Below are 18,738 nucleotides of genomic sequence, written 5' to 3'. Positions count from 1 at the left end.
TGTTGAGCAGGCGATGAGGGAAGGTGACATCAAAAGGCTTTTGAGATTCCAAAAATACTTTTCAGAGAATAAACGTAGCCATGCGACTTGATCTTTGACAATGTTTCAGTTTTGTGCAGATTTGTTTTCCCCTACAGCTTCTTGAACATCCTGGTTTCACAACATCAATCTCTGTACAGGCATTCTACACCCCATGACTTCGACATGGGCCTTTTATTCTGAGTTGATTTATACATTGAAACTGGAACTAAACATTTTACAGGTTCAGTTTAAATGGTAATAATGCACATTATGTAAATAAATATCAATGTTGTTTTTAGATTGTGAAAAGAGCATGGGGTTGTTTCTATCCTTTTATCACAAGATATTACACATGTATTATTCCATAAGATTTTTTGCTGTTTATTTTATATATAAATGTATTTTGAAATTGTATTAATTTATGTCATCATGGCCCAAACAGTCACTTTTTCCTTCCCCGGATAAGGCTCTCTTCCTTTCCAAACTGGTCTGATGAAGCCTCCTCACATGGCAACCTGAATGAACAGATTTTTACCTCAGACATCCAAGCTCTGGCCCAGATGCTACAGCATTGATACCTTTGGTACACTATTCCAGCAGGGCAGCATGGATGTATCCCTGGGATTTGACCAGCAGTGTTTTTTCTGTAAACGCATTACCTCTAAAACAAGTCCAAAAGCTAAAATACGTTTGTTTGGACTCTCAGTATCTGCCGATAGTCAGTGCATATTAGGCACAATTGACTGTACATTTACCCAGTGGACTTGCCAATTTAATTGCTTTGTGAGTATTTCACCAAGTGTTTCAGTGGCCTGGTTAGAAGTGATTGTTAAATATTGTACAGAGAAATAGTAAGCTATTCCCCTTGAAATAAAGTATAGTGACTGCTCTACGTGGTGTCTTGGTTCTGGAATTTTTCCAGTTATGTTATTAGGTCCAACATTGACCACACAGTGGTGCTATCCCCATTTCAAGATAAATGTACAGCTCAACACAAACGTATGCGTTCAAAATGATTGGTTTACTGAAACGGCAAATGTTTAGAATACAAATGAGTTGACAATGTCTATTACTAAAGCTTTCGTTTTGATATTTGAAAGAAAAGCAACATGACGTGTCTCCAGTCTATCTCAATACTCCCCCTGCAGGTGCAAGAAAAGCAGGCTTCTGGAACTTTTCTGAAAGTTTTGATGACTTAGTAGTGACTTATAAGTGCTCTTTCAGCTTGGTCCTTATCTTTCAGGTGGAGTGGGAACTGTCCAGAAACAAACCATCAACCAAACGCAGACATTGCCCACTGTTTCACATCAGTGGGGCATTGTGGGTATTTCTGCAAGGCCTCCATTATTTGGCTGTGATCCAGCATAAGCTTCATGAGTTGGTACTCTCTCTGGACCTTAGCTGTAGACCCATCCATGGACTGGATGAGTTCTAGCTGTTGCAAGTGCTCAAAAGCCTGAAAGAGATTAAGTGTTTTAGAGGGACAGCCAAAGACACCATATTTAACTGTAAATGTATGAATTAAGGTTTGATTTTGGATTTGTTTTTGTTTTACTAATGTCCTTATCAATACTAGTTGTACTAAGAGATCGCTCATAAGCACCTTCAGGACGACTGGCTTGTCAAAATTATGAATGGAATGGGATTTTCTCTGCAGAAATTTCTTGAACTCTAAAAGAAAGGGAATAGTTAAAAGTATGGCCGGAGAAATTTCAAACTAGTTAGAAGAACCAGTTGTTGATTGATTACCATTGTGAACCATTTGGAAGTTGAAGGGCTCTCCGTCATAGATGTCATTTAGGTGTTTCATTGCAATTATCAGACAAAGTTCAAGAATGGACAGACCTGAGAAAGAGGCAAAGTATTAAGTTTCCTTCAACAACTGGATGGGACTTGTGTCTTCATTGTAGGGAGATGAGCGGAAATCTCATCCACCCTGAAGTGTGACATTCATTGAGACAGGCGCAACTGAGATTTAATACATAGGAGGTTTGGTAATGCAGCCCTCAGACACATTTGGGCTTTACCATGGAGAATGTTGGCTTTGGAGTCGACCATGCACACTCGACTGGCCTCCAGGATATCTGTGGCTGTGATGGTGGGTTTTGATACAGTCACACGGCTCAACGTAAGCATCTGCACAGAACAGCCCAGAACATGCATTACTCTTTGTCAAGGTGAGAATGAACTGATGTTTATCTGATGACAAATGAAACACGACCCGTCCTTACCAGTAACATATGCAGAGAACGAAAGTCTTTGCTGGAGTTGAAATGCCTTTGTAGAACATCCACAACCAATTTGTCTTCACACAGTGTCTGGGGAGAGAGAGAGAAAAAAAAACCCATCTCTTCAATGACACATACTTTTTATTTCCCCTCCAGCATATTTTCCCCACAATCTATTTGCAACCGTGCCCCCCTCCCCTCCAACCTTGATGCTGGTGTTCCAGTCCTGAGCAAAGCGGGGGTCAGGGAAGTCCTGGGGAAGGCTTAGCTGGGTGCACACAGCCTCCAGGTACCCCGTGAAGCTCAGCCTGCTGAGCAGGTGGATCTGCCTGTGGGAGAACCTGGACTTGACTCGCTTCTCCAGCAGCTCCAGCACGTCCTGGACGACCGAGACGCAAACAAGGGTGGTGAAGACATGAACATGGGTGTTGAGCACCTGCGTGGCAATTCCTAAGACTCTCAATCTTAACTTAACCCTCGTGCTGCCTTCGGGTCACATGACCCAAAGGTTCATAACGAACCATCGTTGTGTTTACCCAATTTTACCCAATACAAAAACAAATAAAAATAATTTTCTTTTAACCTTCGCAATGTGGGGGGTCTGAGACAGCCCAACGGTTAAAAGAAAATGCTTCACTTTGTTTTTGTATGCGGTAAAGTTGTCGCAATACGACGGTGGGTCACAATGACTGATGGGTCAGAACGACCCGAAGATAACACAAGGGTTAAGATGACCCTTGTCCCCCCCCTTTTTTTTTTTTACATCTTGCCCAATCAAGATGAAGTAACAGTGTTGGAGGTGCTTATGATAGAGAAAAGAGGTAGCTGGAGGGTGGGTGGGGGTGGGGGACATACCAGCCGGCAGGTGAGTCCAATCACAGCAACGGGGGCCTGGGCAGACTGGGAGACGTCCAGGAGGTTGTAGAGAAGGGTCTGGTTCTTATGGTGAGCAAACAAGTCAAATTCATCCAGAATGAAGAGGGCAGGACGGCTGCTGCTACGATCACCTGGACATTAAGAGAGAGGTAACACTGGAAGGTCCACAACAAACAGCACAGCCACATTACAAAACACCTATATAACAGGTGTTTCCAGTAGTACCCTTGTACGAATAAGCAAAATACATTATGAAAAGGTACCTTTCTTTAATGCCTGAAGCAGGAATGCCAGGTTCTCTGCAAAACTTCCCTAAATAAATAAAAGACAACATTGCCCAGGGAGAATCACCCAAGTAAAACAGAGGCTGTGCTGGACTTCAGAGCACTGGTCAATCACAACAATAACATTCTGCATCTCTATGGGTGGTTGTGTACACTTACAAACACTTTGTCCCCGACCACATTTTCCAGGTGAAGCTGGCGTGTTATTTCTTTGAGGGCTATTCTATCATCAGTCTGTAGGAGGCCTGGACAGACAGGAGGAAGCTGTTAATATGGTATGCTGGACAGCCGGTGCAGAATACTATGGTAGATTGCCTACCATTCAGATGAACCTGTAAGACATTCTTCTTCACTTCATTCACCTCCAGCAACTCACTCAAGACACAATTCAGGAGCTGAGAAGGGGGTCAGAGGAGGATCATATTTATTTGAGTTACTAATCAAATGTTAATTCTTAGATTGTTTAGTTCTTAGGAATAGTTAATCTTCTGTACCTTTACTTAATTTAACATTCGTATATGTTTAGTGTTTGCACCTCCCTGCCACAGTAAATTCCGTGTTTATATATAACATACATGGCGAATAAACCAAATTCTGATTCTGATTAATTGTATTGTGCTTGCAGACGATTTAACTGGATCTGAACAATGATTGATGGCACAGCCAAGTAAAGCTAATGTGGCCAAGAAGGCAGCCTGTGCTGAATATAAGGAAACACTGTAGTACCATTGTTTTCCCTGCTCCTCTTGGTCCAACGATGATTACAGAGTTGCTCTCCCCATGGACCGCAGTCCTCTTAAGAAGCTCCAGAAGATGTCTTAAAGATGTGGACAATGCAATTACCCACTCTGCACATCAACTGTTGATCCATCATAAAGTTGCCACCTGTCCAGCACTGTGTGGCCAGGGACCAGTAGCCAAGAGAGATTTCAGAGATTCAAATCTACAGCTCTGGATTCGGGGTAAGAGACAGGCAGGCTTACTTATGTTGAGATTCCATTCCCTGTGGCTCGTTGGGAAGTTTGAAATGACAGAATCGCTCTCTTAACAGTCGCTGAACCTGAAAATATACATTACCGGCTTAGCAAACCTTTTGAGTAGGTATGCGCTGATGATTAGGAAACTGCCATAGACCAAACACATACAAACCTGTGAGATGCATTCTCCAACTGTTAGGTGCAATTCCTTTACCTTTCGTTTACTCATTCCACCAACCTAGAAAACAGTCAGTGATCACAACAGTAGTGTCACACAACTTTATGCGCTCCATGTGATAATAGCAGCAGCAAGTTTACGGGTTAGTTTAATGTGTCGATTCTTTAGATACAGTAGCTACTTTGCATGCGTTAGCAAGCTACAGCTAGCTATCTGGTTAAATAACCACCAATAGGCTACAGCAGCTCAGCCAAAAGCAAGGCAGCATTCTTTATCAAATAGTGGTCTTAGTTCATAAATAATAAATGACACAGACTAATGCAGGCAAAACAATAAAGTTTGTCTTTTAACCTAGATATCGGTTTGCTGTGACGTCGTCTTCGCGGGAAGTCACACTCAAAACAATCTAAGATCCGTCTGAAACGAGGTCTCCAACTCCAACCAATTTCCGGGTTAAGTGCTAAGACGATGTATGAAAACATTAAATATTCAACCTAAGTAATGTGTAGCACTAGAATATACCTGGTAGTTTGTGTGCGTGTAGGTGTGTTTAATTGCAGTTTTATTTATGTAAATTATTTTTACATTTAGATCATACAATTGCAATTTAATTTAATTACATGATACTAGGATGTGCAGCTGGTCATGATAATAGCTGAGGGTGACTACGACAATATGTATTTGATTAAAAGAGGAGTTGTCAGTTCCATAAGTGAGAGGTTACGTCCTCTGTGTGTACGTGATACAGTTGAACTGTTGTGGTGGTCGTGATAAACATGTTGTCACCACACATTCTTATTCGTTCACATCAAATTGTAAATTGTGTAATGTATTTACTATGAACAAATATTTTCGACTTGTGTAATGTGTTTGAGTAAAGTACACACTTCGCGCAGATCTTGATTTTGCTACATGTTCTTGGTTTATCTTCCACTCCTCTGCAGCGCAAGCGCGTTATGCCACTCCATCTTCACATCCCAAACCTAGGAGAACCAGACAGTTGTCGATAGGTAACGTTGGGCTTTTTATTTTTATTTTTAAAGAGACAGAAGCTCACCGCAGCTTGTTGAAACCCACTCTATTAGCACGTACAGCAATTAACAAATTCGTTTGATATTGGAAGAATTGTGAAAGTAATTTTTATACTTTACTTTGGAATAGATTAGCTAGCATAAGCCTTAGGTTCTTTAGCCCCTTAGCTTTGCAACGCAGCTCTCCTAGCTAGCTCAACACGATTGCTGGCTAATCAGCTACTGTAGATCCTCTGCTAGCCTAGTTCTTTGGATCGGACTCAGATGGGGATAATTTGTAAGAAAATACTCAAGCAATCCAACACTTACTCACCCGAAAATATTGTTCGACCTATAAAGTCTGGATGTAATCGTAGTGTTTCTACCGTGGAATTAAGTTGAAAGTATGTGCCTGCCAACAACAGTAGGGTTTGTGTTGGCTAGTTAGTTAGCTAGTTACTCTGCTAACGTAAGTGAACTTGCTATTTTGCTACAAAGCTAGGCTAGCTGACTGTAATTCATTTTCTACTATCTAGCCTAAGATATAGAGCAATGCGATCTGGCAGTATAGTAAGGCACTCGGACAGAAAGCCTTTACGATTACGAAGCCAAAAAGGCCCGCTTGTTAGGCTAGTCGCTAATTATCTTGTAACCGTGCTCTCTATCTGAAATTTCAGTCGCGTTAGCTTGTGGCCTCGACAAGTTAGCAAACGTCAACTGTGTTAGCGAGCTAGCTAATAATAGCTCTAGCTACATTGTTTTGGTTCGTTAGCGTGCTATCTAGACAGTTGGCTATCTAGTTAACTTTGTAGCTTGCTAGCCAGCTGGATATCTATTTCCAAGTCTGCAAAATAAGAAAGAACTGCGCGGTAGCTGAAATTGAAATGCAACTTGATAGCTATATTATATGGCGTTTATCAGTATATTACCACTGTCAGTTAGGTGGGGTTGAGAAAGTCACAGTATTTCCCCCCTGAGAAATACCAAATGACCAATGTACATTTGGTTCGATACCAAGAAACGAACATTCTCATCACAGAAGTGAAGCCTGCAACTTCTGCATTGGACACAACACGGAGACTGCATTCACAATTGTGTAGTCAACTGTTATATAGGGCTAGGCATTGTTATGACCCTATTTAGTGCGTTGAGTTGGCAACGCATTCAAACTCATATCTGTCAGACTGCCATACTCAATTGTCCCATTGCAGCATCTCTAAAATATATATATATAAAGTTAGACAATGTTGTCTGTTGGAAAACTAACCTGAACCCCATAGGCTTGTGCAATGACTGCACACGTGTATTGTGTCATTCTACATGAAGGCTTGCAAAATGTTCTGTATGTTATGACTTTTTGTGTCCACTGAGTACCTATGTTTTTAGTCACTGCTGCATTTGTAAAAATTGTACAAAATGAGTAAAGCCCTTCAGTTCGTCTCTGTCACAGCACACAATTGAGTATAATTATCATGCAGCGTAATTGTAGCGGAAGGCTACTGTCAGCATTAAGCGTGTGACTGAATGGTCATAATACCTGGACTCCAGATACATCTTGTGTGCTTGAGATCTCCTGTCCATCTAGACTCTAGAGCCACAGACAGTTATGAGTCAGCACTGGGGCAGGGATTAGCCAGGGTATGACGCTGCAGCCCTCTCACATTCAAGGCCAGCCTATGGCAGCTGCATGGCTTCAAAAACAAGAGCCCTGGTCTATTGTTTGTAGCTAAGCAGAGCATTGATTAGATTGAATGCAACCTTTAATGTATTGTAAACTGTAGCTAAAACCGCTTAATGGTTATCACATCTCACTTCAATCCTTTCTGTGTCTTATTTTTCACAAATGCTTTTTTATTTCTACTCAGGAACCATGGGAATACCACGACACTAAGATGTCATCTCTCGTGGGGTGTGGAGTCACTGAAGGAAAACTACTTTTGTCGTCAAATTGATATCTGTACGAGGAGAGAGAATCTGAATCTCTGAAACTGATGGACATGTTTCTGGCCAGTTATGGGCCAGCACAGTGTTTTTTTCCCATGATTCACTCCATCTCTCACCTATGTTGCTGCGTGGTCTTCCTGAATTGGATTCGGTGTCTATGGCCCTGAATGGAAGATAGAGTTATGGAACTCTTATTGCCATTTAGTAGGGTGGCTATGAAGGACCTTAAAGGGTAACATTTGCAGGGAGTGTGCCTCACCCCTGATCCAGCCCGTACTGCCAAGCATCCAACTTTGCAAGGGAAGTTGCAGCACACAGGCCTCCCCCATTGGAAGACTACGATGACATGTGTTGTGAAGACAATGGCTGACGTGTAATATCCTCTGAGGTGTTGTGTGCAAAACCAGAGCAATGAATGGAGGAAAGGATCGTGAGGGAGGGGGTTTGGAAGGGAAGACTGCCCCGGTCCAGGTCCCTATCAGCTGGCAGCGCAAGGTGGATCCCAGTGGTGTCCACTACATAAGGTAAGACCCCCTCAACCACCTTTTTACGGGGAAATAAGTAAGTGAACGCCCATAACCTGATGTCTTTGTGGTCCGCCTTGCGGCAATCATTTGATTTCATCTCGTTCCCCTGTAACCTGCAGCCCTAGTGGATCTGTGCTGTCGAGCCAAGAGCAGGTAAAAAACTACCTGCTCACAGATGGGACCTGTAAGTGTGGCCTGGAGTGCCCACTTATCCTTCCAAGGGTAAGGCTTCTTTCACCAGCTGGTGTTTTCTGTCAGTTGTAGCTTGAATGGAGTCCAAATGCAGCCAAAGATTAAGGGTGACTTTAGAGCACAGCGAGGGGGCTTCATTATTGGTAAGCTGGTGACCGGATGTACATGCATTTCTGGGGGAAGGCCTTGTGGTGGTGTTAGTTGGTGGAAAGTTACTTTGGGTGGAAGGCTGTTTATGTGGTATCCAGATGCATCCAGTTTATTTCTCTTCTAAGGAGGAGTTAGAAGCCAAGGTTTTTCAAGGTTGAAGCCAAAATGTCAATGTTGTATTCAAATGCAAACGCAGAATGGGAATGTTTTAAGTTTGTTTTTCTCTCTCTCTCCGTCCTCAGGTGTTTAACTTCGATCCAGGAGCTGCGGTCAAACAGAGGACAGCAGAGGATGTGAGGGCAGATGAAGATGTCACCAAACTCTGCATCCACAAGAGAAAGATTCTGGCTGTAGAAACGCTACACAAGAGTATGGGGACACACCCGTCTCTGACCCTGAACAGCCCTGGGGGAGGTACAAGTATGTAGCACATTTTCCACCTCTTTAATCTAGACTGCCATTTGATGCCCCCCCATTACAAATATGCTGGCTATGTTATTGTAAGAAATCAAAGAACCATCCCATTTATATTCCCAGTTTTAAAAAACAGTTTTCTTATCTGCTTTACAGATGCAACAGCAATGGCCTCCACACATTCCACAACACAGCGAGCAATAAGGAATAGGCCCCATGAGGTGCTGTCCAACCCTGTGGTTCCTGATTGCAAGAACCCTTTCAAAATGATGATGGCGGCGGGCCAGCAACGGCACTACCCACAAGAGATGAGCGGCTCCCAGCATCAGGATCTCTACCCTGGATACCCCAGGCAGCAACGGCTTGGGAACGGCGAGCCGGGGCCCAAGTCTCCGTACCGTGCGGGCTACGGGGCCATGCTGAGTCCACCCTCCTCCAGCTCTCAGCTGTTTGGGGATGGCTCTCTGTCTCCCAGGACAGACTCTCTGGGCAGCCCAGATGGGTATCCTCGGAACAACCCCTGTGGCTTCCCTGGAGGCCACAGCCCAGGCCCTGGCTCCCTCCACGGCAGTAGCAGGACTCGCCTCTCCCCACCTACCATGCTGCTTCACGGCTCTCCTGCAGCCCAGCCATCCTGCGCTATGGCAGGGAGGACTAGCACGCCCCTCTCTCCCACTGCCACTGCCAAAAGCCCAGTCATGAACAAGCCCCGAGGGAACTTCCCTCCAAGTATGGATATGCCACGTATGCCGTTTCACCACAAAACACAGCCAGCCCCTCACCCTGGGCCCCCGCCAGCGATACCTCCTTCCTGTTCCCTCCAGAAAAAGCAGATGACCTCTGAAAAAGACCCTTTAGGCATCTTGGACCCCATCCCCAGTAAGTCCATTGGTCAGAGCTCCACAAACTCCAACACCTCCAACTTCCAACCTAGTATCCACTCTCAGGTACCAATGATGAATGTAAACATCCCCCCTGCCATTGTCCCTCTGCCCAGCAACCTACCTTTACCCTCAGTCAAGCCTGGGCCGATGGGCCACTCTCAAAGGACTCAGCAGGCCACCGCCTCCATGTCCCCCTCCCCTGTCACCTCCCCAGTGCACATGGCAGGGCCGGCTCTGGGCAGGATGGAGGCTTCACCCCACCGCTCGCGGTCCTCCTCCACCTCCTCCGACCACGGCAACTTCGTCATGCCCTCGGGGCCCCAGGCTCCAGGCGGTGGCATGAAGGTTCCTCCTCGCTCCCCCAGGTCTGCCATGGGCTCCCCCCGTCCTGCCATGCCCTCCAGCCCCTCAGCCAAGCCCGACGCACTCCACCAGTACAAAGACATGCCCAGCCAGCTTCTGTCTGGGATGAGTAACACCATCAGCACCCAGCACAATCCCATGTTCCCCCCCACCTCGGGCACCAGTGCCCCCCAGAAGGGCCACCCAGGCCTGCTGGGGATGCCTCTCAACCAGATACTGAATCAGCAGAACGCTGCCTCCTTCCCAGCGAGCAGCTTACTGTCAGCAGCAGCCAAAGCACAGCTAGCAAATCAAAACAAACAGAGTGGCAACAGCAACAGTGGTGGAGGTGCTGGCCTGGGGGGCGCAGATGGCCTGGGGAGTGGGGCGGGGGGTGGGAACACGGGCGGTAACAGCGGCAGTGGTCATCCGGGCCCTTTGGGCGCCATTAGGAGCGCGGAGGGGCACAGCACTTTAAACCCCATGCTGCCCCCCAACTCCACTATGCTGCTGACCATGTCTGAGGGCCAGAGCGGAAGGGCCGCTCTCCGGGACAAGCTCATGGCCCAGCAGAGAGACCCTCTCCGCAAGCGCAAGCAGGCCAACAGTACCCCTAACCACGACGGCATGGTCTATAACATGCTCAACAAGCCTGCCATGGGAGGGCCCATGCCCAACGGCCCGGCAGAACAGCTGAGGAAGGCGGCCCGGCTCGGGGGCCTACCGCCCAACACTTCCATGGCCCAGCTGCTCCAGTCTATGAGCTGCCAGAGTTCCCACATGGCTGGGAACCACCGGCCAGGGCCGGCCGGCCCAGGTCAGATGCACTACAGCGATGGGCACATGGCTCCAGCAGTTTCGCAGCAAAGTTTCCTCTCCCAGCAGAGACTCCTCAGCCAGGGGGATGGATTGCACTGCCAGACCATGGACCCAGGAGGCCACAGCCAGTTCACAGGGATGATGAGCCAGATGCAGGCTGCATCGCTAGGGAACTGTGGCCCTCTGGGGCCTGGTGGGCCCGGAGGCCCAGACAGCTTGTCTCTGGGGCAGCCCAACATCAACCCACCTCCCTTGTCCCACCAAAGCCACCACCCCCAGCAGCAGAACCTCCTCCACAGCACCCTGGGTCATACCAACCAGTCGGCTATGGCCGTCAACAGCAACGATAGGAGCTGTGGCCAGCCTCTCTCTAATCCAGGTAAGGGCCACTGAGAAGGGTATTATGTTCTTCACAGTAGCCTCACAATCACTTTCAGTGTCAGATTCAACCCATTTATGTGGGTGAATCAAATAGTTTCACACTGGTCTAAGTGTGCTAAGTCTTCTGTGGGGTAGTTAGTTGGCAGTGCTTGTGAAGAATATAATTTTCTTAAGGTTTCCCAATGCTTTGCGTGGAAGAGGAGATGTTGCCCGTTTACATTTTGAGACCAGGCTTAAGAACACATCGATGGTGCCGTCTTCGTTTTGTTAATGCACCAGCTCAGTTTCAGATCAACACGAAAATAGGATCTGCCTCCCTCGTTAAGAAAGGAAAGGGAGAAAAAAAAAAAAAGCCCAGATATACTAAAAAGCTTTTCTGAGCTAGTTGGTAGCTATAGTAACGGTGGGTCGTGAATGGAGCTGGGAGAGCAGCCTTTGAAGGGTTTTAGGCCCTACGTGTCTGTGGTTTGACATAACTGAATAGACGTGTTTTTTTTCTTCTCCCTCTTACTGCCAGCAGTGTTGAATGTGACTGTATTTGGCTCGTGTAGTCTGTACATCTCAGTTTCGTAGACTAAACGCCATTGAAAATATGTGGGTAAGCTATTCCTTCAGAGGTGCTGCTAAGTTCAGTCTTCACTGTGTGTCGTTGGTCCAGGCTTCATGTCTTTGGTTCCATTTCCCTCATGCTAGGATCGATCCACCGTCTCAAAAGGTGTACTTTCATAAACACCGAGGTACACCTACAACCAGTAGTGTAGCTAAACCATGGCTGTAGCGCTCTGAAAATGGACTCTGATCTGCCCAGCTTGGTCACATGTTTCCCTTAGCTCATGCCCACAGCCCCTCCCTCTGTCCCCTGCATCACACCACCAGCCAGCCAGTCCAGCATCAGGCCCTGGCTCTGACCTCCTCCCCTGGCCTGTTAAATTATGTCCCTCAAACCCCCAGCCTCCAGGATGCTGCCCCGAAAGCCTCAGACAGCACCACCAATCATCACGCGGTTACCATAGTAACTTCCCCGGCAACCACCATCGCTATATCATAGCGGGTGGTCTCAGTGGATGATCCCCGGCTGCTGGCCGTGCAGGAAACGAGTGAGGTGAGAGAGGAAGAGGAGGAGAGAGAGAGAGCTTAGTACGCAGCTGCCCAGCTAGGTCTCTAACTCTGCAGCACTGCACCAGCTGGCCCAGTCACCTCCCAGCTAGTGTGACCAGCCACAGGCCGTATCCCACACAAACACACAGACACATTTCCCCTCTCTCCATCTCTCCCCTTTATCTCTCCTCTGCCATTCTACGCACATTTTCCACCGTGGTGACAAAAATGGTCCAAAAAACGGATATTCTGACTCCATGATATTCTGCCAACGTCTTATTACGTCACCATAAAACGGGGAGTATGTTGACATTCAAACATTGTGTTCGATGACATGTTCACTTTCGCTCCCAAACAGGTGACCCGACGTCCCTCAACTGCGGTATGCGCAGCCCCCAGCTGGGCAGCCTGCAGCTCCACCACAGTGGGGGGGGTGGTGGCCAGGTGTACCAGCACCACGGCCAGGCCCAGCACCAGTCCCTCCACCACCAGAGCCTGCAGGGCCTCCCCAGGTTTCAGGGCTCCCCGGCCTACTCTGAAGTCCTCTACCCAGACTGCAGCTCCTCCTCCAACTCTATGGCTTGTCTCTACCAGAACTACCAGGTCTGTACCACAGCTATCGATTTTGCTGTTTCATTTGACTCAATAAGTGCAATTTTGCCGTTCGATTTGACCCAACAGCCTCGATGCTCAATCTGTTTGTTTCAGGTGTGTTTACCTGACAATGTCCCTGTCCCCCAAACTCAAATGAACTCCCAGGCAGGGATGGCGTCCCTTACCGAATCGCAGGGCATGCTCTCCCACCCGCAGTTTGGTGAGGGGCGGGGGGAGCGGCCAGGCCCAGGCGAGGGGCCGCCCCCGGGGGTGTCGGCCTCTGACAGGCTACCGGCAGGTGGCGGCGGCGAATCGGTGGACGCCATCTACAGAGCGGTGGTGGACGCCGCCAGCAAGGGCATGCACGTGGTGATCACCACCACGGTGAGCGGCACCACAAACACCAGCCCCGTGCCCGCCCTCAGCGCCATGAGTGCCTTCACTGCCTCCATAGGGGATCCGGTCAGCCTCCCCGGTGCGGCCATCCACATGCACAGACGCCACCAGGAGGCAGAGGCAGCCCTGAGCCAGCAGCACAGACCCCGGCAGGCCAGGCCAAGCCTGCCCCAGGACAACCCAGAGCAGGGCAAGAGCACCGGTGAAGGGCCAGAAGCCCACGACTATTTCCGATCCCTGGGCTGCGGCACCCCCAGAGGACAGTGGGAGGGGGAGGCTCACTCGGGCCTGGACGGCCACAGCGCCTCCTGGGGGGGGGAAGAGTTCCTGGAGTGCTCCACCCAGGTGAGGAGCAGCCCCTGCATGGAGCGTCCGGGCAGCCTGGCCCCCGCTCCCCCGTGTCCGACTGATGGCTCCCAAGACCACGGCCCCCCCCTCCTGGACGACGGCTTCCGCTTCAACGCCTGCAGGACGCCCACCGTCAACTACAAGGAGCGCCTGGAGCAGATGGTGGAGCGCTGCGCCCACATGAACGGCGGGGCCCCCTTCTCCGTGAGAAGCTACGGAGACAGCCTGGGGCCCCACAGGCAGGAGCTGACGGGGGACGACCAGTCTCCCAGCTCCTCCACCAGCCTGGAGGGCCCCCTGGCCAAGGAGTACGGCCACTACAACGGCCACTTCAACGGCTGCACGCCCAGTCCCTCCGACACCAAGAGCCTGAGCAGCGAGGAGGACCTGCGCCACCCGGACTCGCCCTCGTCCGAGCTGCTCCAGTACCGGCCCAGGAGCTTCAACATGAGGGACCTGGTGTGGGGCGGCTTCCCCTCCTGGCCGGGCAAGCTGGCCGGGGAGGAACAGGTGCACAACACCAGCTTGCAGCTCCAAGACCAGGGCAAGGTGAGCTGGAATCTAGTGAGGAGAATCACTTAGCTGTGTCTGTGAAAATGGTGTGCGGTTTGAAATGTACAGTATTTGATTTGTTTGCACTCAGCAGGGACTGATATTCGATTATTTTCCTTTTTGCGTCTGGCTAGTGAAGGAAGAAACACTAGAACGGTGTGATGATGTTGAGGCTGACGTTCTGCTCTTGCTTGTTTCGCCCAGGTGGAGCCTGAGAAACTGAAGACACTCACTCATGACCTGGAGGCACTTGAAAGAGCCACGAAACGGAACAGAAGGTAAGCTGCCATCAAACGAATACTAAAATCCTTGGTGTTTTCTTCTCCTGCCTTGACATCCAGATCTTATAAGGACAAGCATCAGCGTACAGAAACAGGATACTCTTGTGTGTATGCTGTGGTAAAAAAAAAAAAAAAAAAAAATGTAATCCCCTCAGTAGTCCCCATCCAGACCAGCTCCAGTCTGGTTGCTAGGGTGAGGTGAATAGCACTGACCGCAGGCTCACCTGGCCTGTGCTCTGTGTGTGACTACACAGCAGCTGCCCTGCCAACCCACCCTTAGCCCCCCCCACCCCCAGCTCGAAAAGTTAACCACAGTCACTGCTGGAGATTAAAAACCAGCGCTTGTTCATCCTTTTTCCCTCACCTTAGGAACCCTCACTTCCTCCTAGAACTCTCCATCTCCTCTCCTCTCGTCTGCATGGAGGAAGTTGTGGATTTGTTAAGTGATAGTCTTCTAAGCCTATAGAATTCTTACAGCTAGAATTTTCGCATTATAATCAGAATCAGAATTTGGTTTATTCGCCATGTATGTTACACAAACACGGAATTTACTGTGGCAGGAAGGTGCAGACAATAAACATATACGGATCTTAAATTAAGAATAGAGGGTTGTAAAGTGTCCAATGAGCTGCGTGTCGTTGTCTGTTGTGACATTGCTTGTTTTTTTTCCACCAGAGCTGGGAAGTTGAATAATCACTTAGAAGCTGCTATACACGAGGCCATGAGTGAGCTGGACAAGATGTCGGGCACGGTGAGAACGTCTCTCTCTCTCCAAACCTCTCTCTCTCTTCTTTTACTCTCCTTTTCCCAACCCTTGTATCCCCCCCCCCCTCATGCTCTGCTCCCCCCCCCTCTCTCTCTCTCTGTCTATCTCGCTCTCTCTCTCTCGATATATATTTTCTGTGTGTGCACGTCCCCACCAGCTAAGCTGAGCAGAGACAGCCAGAGGGCCTGTCTTTGTGTCAGCAGGGAGTTGCCAGTCAGAGGGTTACATAAACACACCGCAGCACCCCTCAACCTCTGCCCGCGGCCCTGCCGGTGCACATCTCATCAGTCCACATCTGACAGGGAGGCCTGGCTCTGGGAGATAGCATTAGAGTGATAGCATTTACTGTTACTATTACCATTGACATTTAGCAACAAAAGGAAAAACTGGTTTCTCAAGCTACATTGATTGCATGCCTCTCAGATGCATACTCTTGAGCTGCTGAAGGGAAATGTGTGGCGCACTTTATGGAATATGACCTAATGGTAGAAATCCTCTGTTAACAGGTTCATCAGTTACCTTCGAGAGAAAAGCAGGTGAAGCTGCCCAAGCCCAAGAGAAGAAAGATCTCCAGATAACATTGAATGCGTGGTTCTAAGAACTATACTCAGCCTTGGAACAACGTTCACCAAGCCTTGTGCCGTTTGAACCCTACCAGGTGCTACAATATGGATAGTGGTACATTCTTGTTCCATTTATTCCCTGACTGACTTTGAAGGTGCTGGAAAAGCCAATCACAAATACAGTTTTGAAACTGTAAGCAACGGTTGCAATTTGTCTACAGCTCGCTGAATAACTATTTTTTGTTAGAATAAGATATTAAACAAAATGAAAAAAAAAATCTTACATTTAAGAAAATAGACAGTCCAAATATTTCTGATACATTTTCAATATGTATATAGATAAAACGGAAATTTCATGATATTAAGAAAGTTTGTAAATATTGTACAATAATGTCATGTACAAGCGTACTTAATGCACATTTTATCTTTTATTGTACAAAACAAAACAGAGGTGTACCAATGTCTTGGTTTTTATCCGGTAAACAGTCACTGAGACTGTATGCATAGGGTAAAGCTTTTATACAATTATGATTATACCTGCTGTTTTTGTATCAAACAGCAGGTGAACTGGCATGATGTTACCCCTTGAAAAATGACAGCCACTCAACACAAGTAAGCGTTCGTTTATGTTCAAACAGAATGAACTTTACCAGCTAAACGTGTCTGTGCTTCTAACTCAACTCACCCAACTGCAGGCTACATTGGAGTCGAAGACCATTCAGCTGTTGCAATATGATTTTGTGTTCATCCTTCTTATGATTTTCAATTATTATTATTGTCTTGCCAGTTCTCCTGAAGATAGAGTAACCATCCTGAAGAGTACTGTACAATATAGTATGCGACCTAAGCCTAGATTGTGAAGAAAAAAAAACACTAACTGCCTATGTTTTCAGAAATGGTGAAATAATTTCTCAATTGGGGGCCTTAAAATGTTTTTATTTTTGTTTGTTTAATGTTATAACTTATTCATGTACAGTATTTCATATTTATTTGTAAGCTTTACAATATGCTAGATGGCAATAATACTACCAAGAGTTAAAAGCTCAAGCCTTATATGTGTCTGCGTTTTTTACACGGGAATAATCTTTGTACAGTGTTCTGTTAGCAGTTAACATCAATATTCCTTTATTTAAAAGTCTGCTTTTTAACACATGACCTTGTTTTTACAGATCTGCTAGATAATTGTTGCAGCAGAAGATTGCTAAAATGGCCACAACTGATATCTTATTGGTTCCTTGCAGAACGTTTAGTATTTAAATAGAGTATTGATATCTTGCCTGGACATGTAAGTCCAGTCCATGACGGTCCAAGAATGCAGACAGACGTCAGCTTCAGAAACTGTATGGTTAATTATGACAATATTATAACACTATTTCAGACAGTTAGTTAGGATAGTTAAGACATCTGTGGATTTGTTGAAATTAACGATTGTGCATCATGAAGAAATTCTTACCTGCCCCTAGAGACCTTGGCTTTCAGTGTTCTTTTAGTGTTAAGTGGAAGCAAAGATACTAATATGACATGAGGTTATCACAAAACTACAGTGGAATAGAGGTTGTACATGATTGTGCAATCAGTCTAGCTACTGTAATATTTGTTTTTCTATAGTTACAGAGCATTTCATTCACTACACACTTGTCAAGTGCAATACAAAGTAGACAAGGGTTACGCATTTCAGAGGGTTTCCATCCAATGATGGGCTCGTTCACAGTTGTTTTGATGCAGAATACACTTTCTTACGTTGTTTTATCAAACTACTGTAACTTCAAGCAAGAAGCGTTTCCCACTTTTTTGTTTTCAAGATGATACCTTGCCTAATCAAGATTTTTTAAATGGGGATGTCTGCAGTCAAGAGAACACATGTGCTCTTTTGGTAAAGTCCATTCTGACCTTGTAACACTAAGACCCAGTAACGTCCCGGTGTTAATTGGTTTGTTTGTTTTTCTCAGTTGAAAGTATTCTTGACCATGCAGGTCAGCAACAAAAAATGTTTTTTTTCCCTTCTTCAAATGATCAGTGTAGTCTTCATTTTATTTTCACTGAGATTGTGCGTGTGAGTATGTGCAGTTAGTTTTATTTTGGATATGCCAGTGAGGTTATTGTTTTACCTTGTGTTCCATTACCTTTGCTTGCTCTTTGAACTTTGTTTTACAAAAATGTTGTTGTCAGGGTTGTATTCAACTTGTAATTAAGTATATATTTTCTCACTAATATATACTTTACAAAAATAGACTTTGTGAAGTATGATGTGCACTTGATCTCACTTGTTGCGTTGGTGTGTGTTAGTAATAGTTTATTGGAGTCCATAATTTCTAATTGTTTGGATTTTTATGATTTGTGTAACCAGATGTTTTTGTAAATATTGTGAACATTACAGGTCATGCAGTGATGTAACATTTGAACAATGTTGCACAGATGTTTAAGATATTAAAAACTGGTCACTCTTACTTGAAAACTTGATGTCAAATTTGATTTTTTTGACAGCTTAGAACATTTGCTTTGGTTTCTTTGCTGATTTGTGTTTTTCCTTTATTAATTCAATGCTCACCTCTAGTGGTGAAGTGAAAAATCACAAGAAACAAGTCTCACACGTATGCTATGTTTTGACACATTTTCCCAGTAGTCCTTCAAAATCATCAAATTAGAATGTATGCTGTGCTGTAAACCGTATGGGTTCATGTGTAGGCTCCATATTGATCATATTTATTTATTTTTGTAATGTGTTCTATAAATGGGACAGACTGGAAGACAAGCTCACGGTTCTCATACAGAACTCTTGCTCCTCAAGGCTGTTGGGACAGCACATACACACCATGAACTGGGGTGAATGATGAGACAGCAGATGGCTCTATTGCAGCATAAAATACACAAATTAGTACCAGCTAGCACTGGCCTGATTAAATGGGTAGCAAT

The 18,738-nt window shown here is 46.3% G+C and overlaps 2 protein-coding genes across 7 annotated transcripts; one reads left to right on the top strand and one right to left on the bottom strand.

The window, feature by feature from the left end:
• Positions 1-120: 120 nt before the first annotated feature.
• On the bottom strand, positions 121-5,548 carry orc4 (origin recognition complex, subunit 4). 2 transcript variants are annotated; one of them, XM_062446921.1, is made up of 14 exons: positions 5,452-5,548; positions 4,559-4,624; positions 4,393-4,469; positions 4,136-4,226; positions 3,729-3,804; positions 3,569-3,654; positions 3,389-3,437; positions 3,105-3,256; positions 2,455-2,628; positions 2,253-2,339; positions 2,049-2,157; positions 1,771-1,866; positions 1,625-1,692; positions 121-1,477 (listed from the first exon to the last, which is right to left on the bottom strand). In XM_062446921.1, exons 2-14 carry the CDS (start codon positions 4,613-4,615, stop codon positions 1,295-1,297), a joined length of 1,305 nt encoding a protein of 434 aa, XP_062302905.1. In that variant the 5' UTR covers positions 4,616-4,624; positions 5,452-5,548; the 3' UTR covers positions 121-1,294. The 2 variants fall into 2 exon arrangements, with proteins under 2 accessions (XP_062302905.1, XP_062302904.1); XM_062446920.1 differs by lacking the exon at positions 5,452-5,548 and adding an exon at positions 4,916-5,053.
• On the top strand, positions 5,535-16,376 carry LOC134007450 (methyl-CpG-binding domain protein 5-like). 5 transcript variants are annotated; one of them, XM_062446912.1, is made up of 11 exons: positions 5,535-5,574; positions 7,440-8,042; positions 8,165-8,267; positions 8,630-8,807; positions 8,958-11,225; positions 12,684-12,928; positions 13,034-14,212; positions 14,420-14,493; positions 14,866-14,934; positions 15,172-15,247; positions 15,769-16,376. In XM_062446912.1, exons 2-11 carry the CDS (start codon positions 7,930-7,932, stop codon positions 15,838-15,840), a joined length of 4,377 nt encoding a protein of 1,458 aa, XP_062302896.1. In that variant the 5' UTR covers positions 5,535-5,574; positions 7,440-7,929; the 3' UTR covers positions 15,841-16,376. The 5 variants fall into 5 exon arrangements, with proteins under 5 accessions (XP_062302896.1, XP_062302898.1, XP_062302897.1 ...); XM_062446914.1 differs by lacking the exon at positions 5,535-5,574 and adding an exon at positions 5,597-5,872 and having other exon boundaries at positions 13,085-14,212; XM_062446913.1 differs by lacking the exon at positions 5,535-5,574 and adding an exon at positions 5,600-5,872 and having other exon boundaries at positions 8,630-8,801.
• Positions 16,377-18,738: the final 2,362 nt, after the last annotated feature.

Source organism: Osmerus eperlanus, chromosome 21 (genome assembly GCF_963692335.1).
Source record: "Osmerus eperlanus chromosome 21, fOsmEpe2.1, whole genome shotgun sequence".
In the NCBI taxonomy this organism is placed as follows: domain Eukaryota; kingdom Metazoa; phylum Chordata; class Actinopteri; order Osmeriformes; family Osmeridae; genus Osmerus; species Osmerus eperlanus.
Note: the sequence above shows the minus strand (reverse complement) of the source record. Positions and strands in the feature narration are given on the sequence as shown.

What these genes read in the sequence shown, in the direction of transcription:
- orc4 (XM_062446921.1), bottom strand. Translation starts at nt 4,615, where the DNA reads ATGAGTAAACGAAAGGTAAAGGAATTGCACCTAACAGTTGGAGAATGC. An exon ending in TGGTCGGGGACAAAGTGTTT is followed by an intron (nt 3,438 to 3,568) that starts GTAAGTGTACAC and finishes TTATTTATTTAG; the next exon opens with GGAAGTTTTGCAGAGAACCT. An exon ending in ACTGGAACACCAGCATCAAG is followed by an intron (nt 2,340 to 2,454) that starts GTTGGAGGGGAG and finishes CTCTCTCCCCAG; the next exon opens with ACACTGTGTGAAGACAAATT.
- LOC134007450 (XM_062446912.1), top strand. Translation starts at nt 7,930, where the DNA reads ATGAATGGAGGAAAGGATCGTGAGGGAGGGGGTTTGGAAGGGAAGACT. An exon ending in CAGCCCTGGGGGAGGTACAA is followed by an intron (nt 8,808 to 8,957) that starts GTATGTAGCACA and finishes TCTGCTTTACAG; the next exon opens with ATGCAACAGCAATGGCCTCC. An exon ending in CCAGCCTCTCTCTAATCCAG is followed by an intron (nt 11,226 to 12,683) that starts GTAAGGGCCACT and finishes GCTCCCAAACAG; the next exon opens with GTGACCCGACGTCCCTCAAC.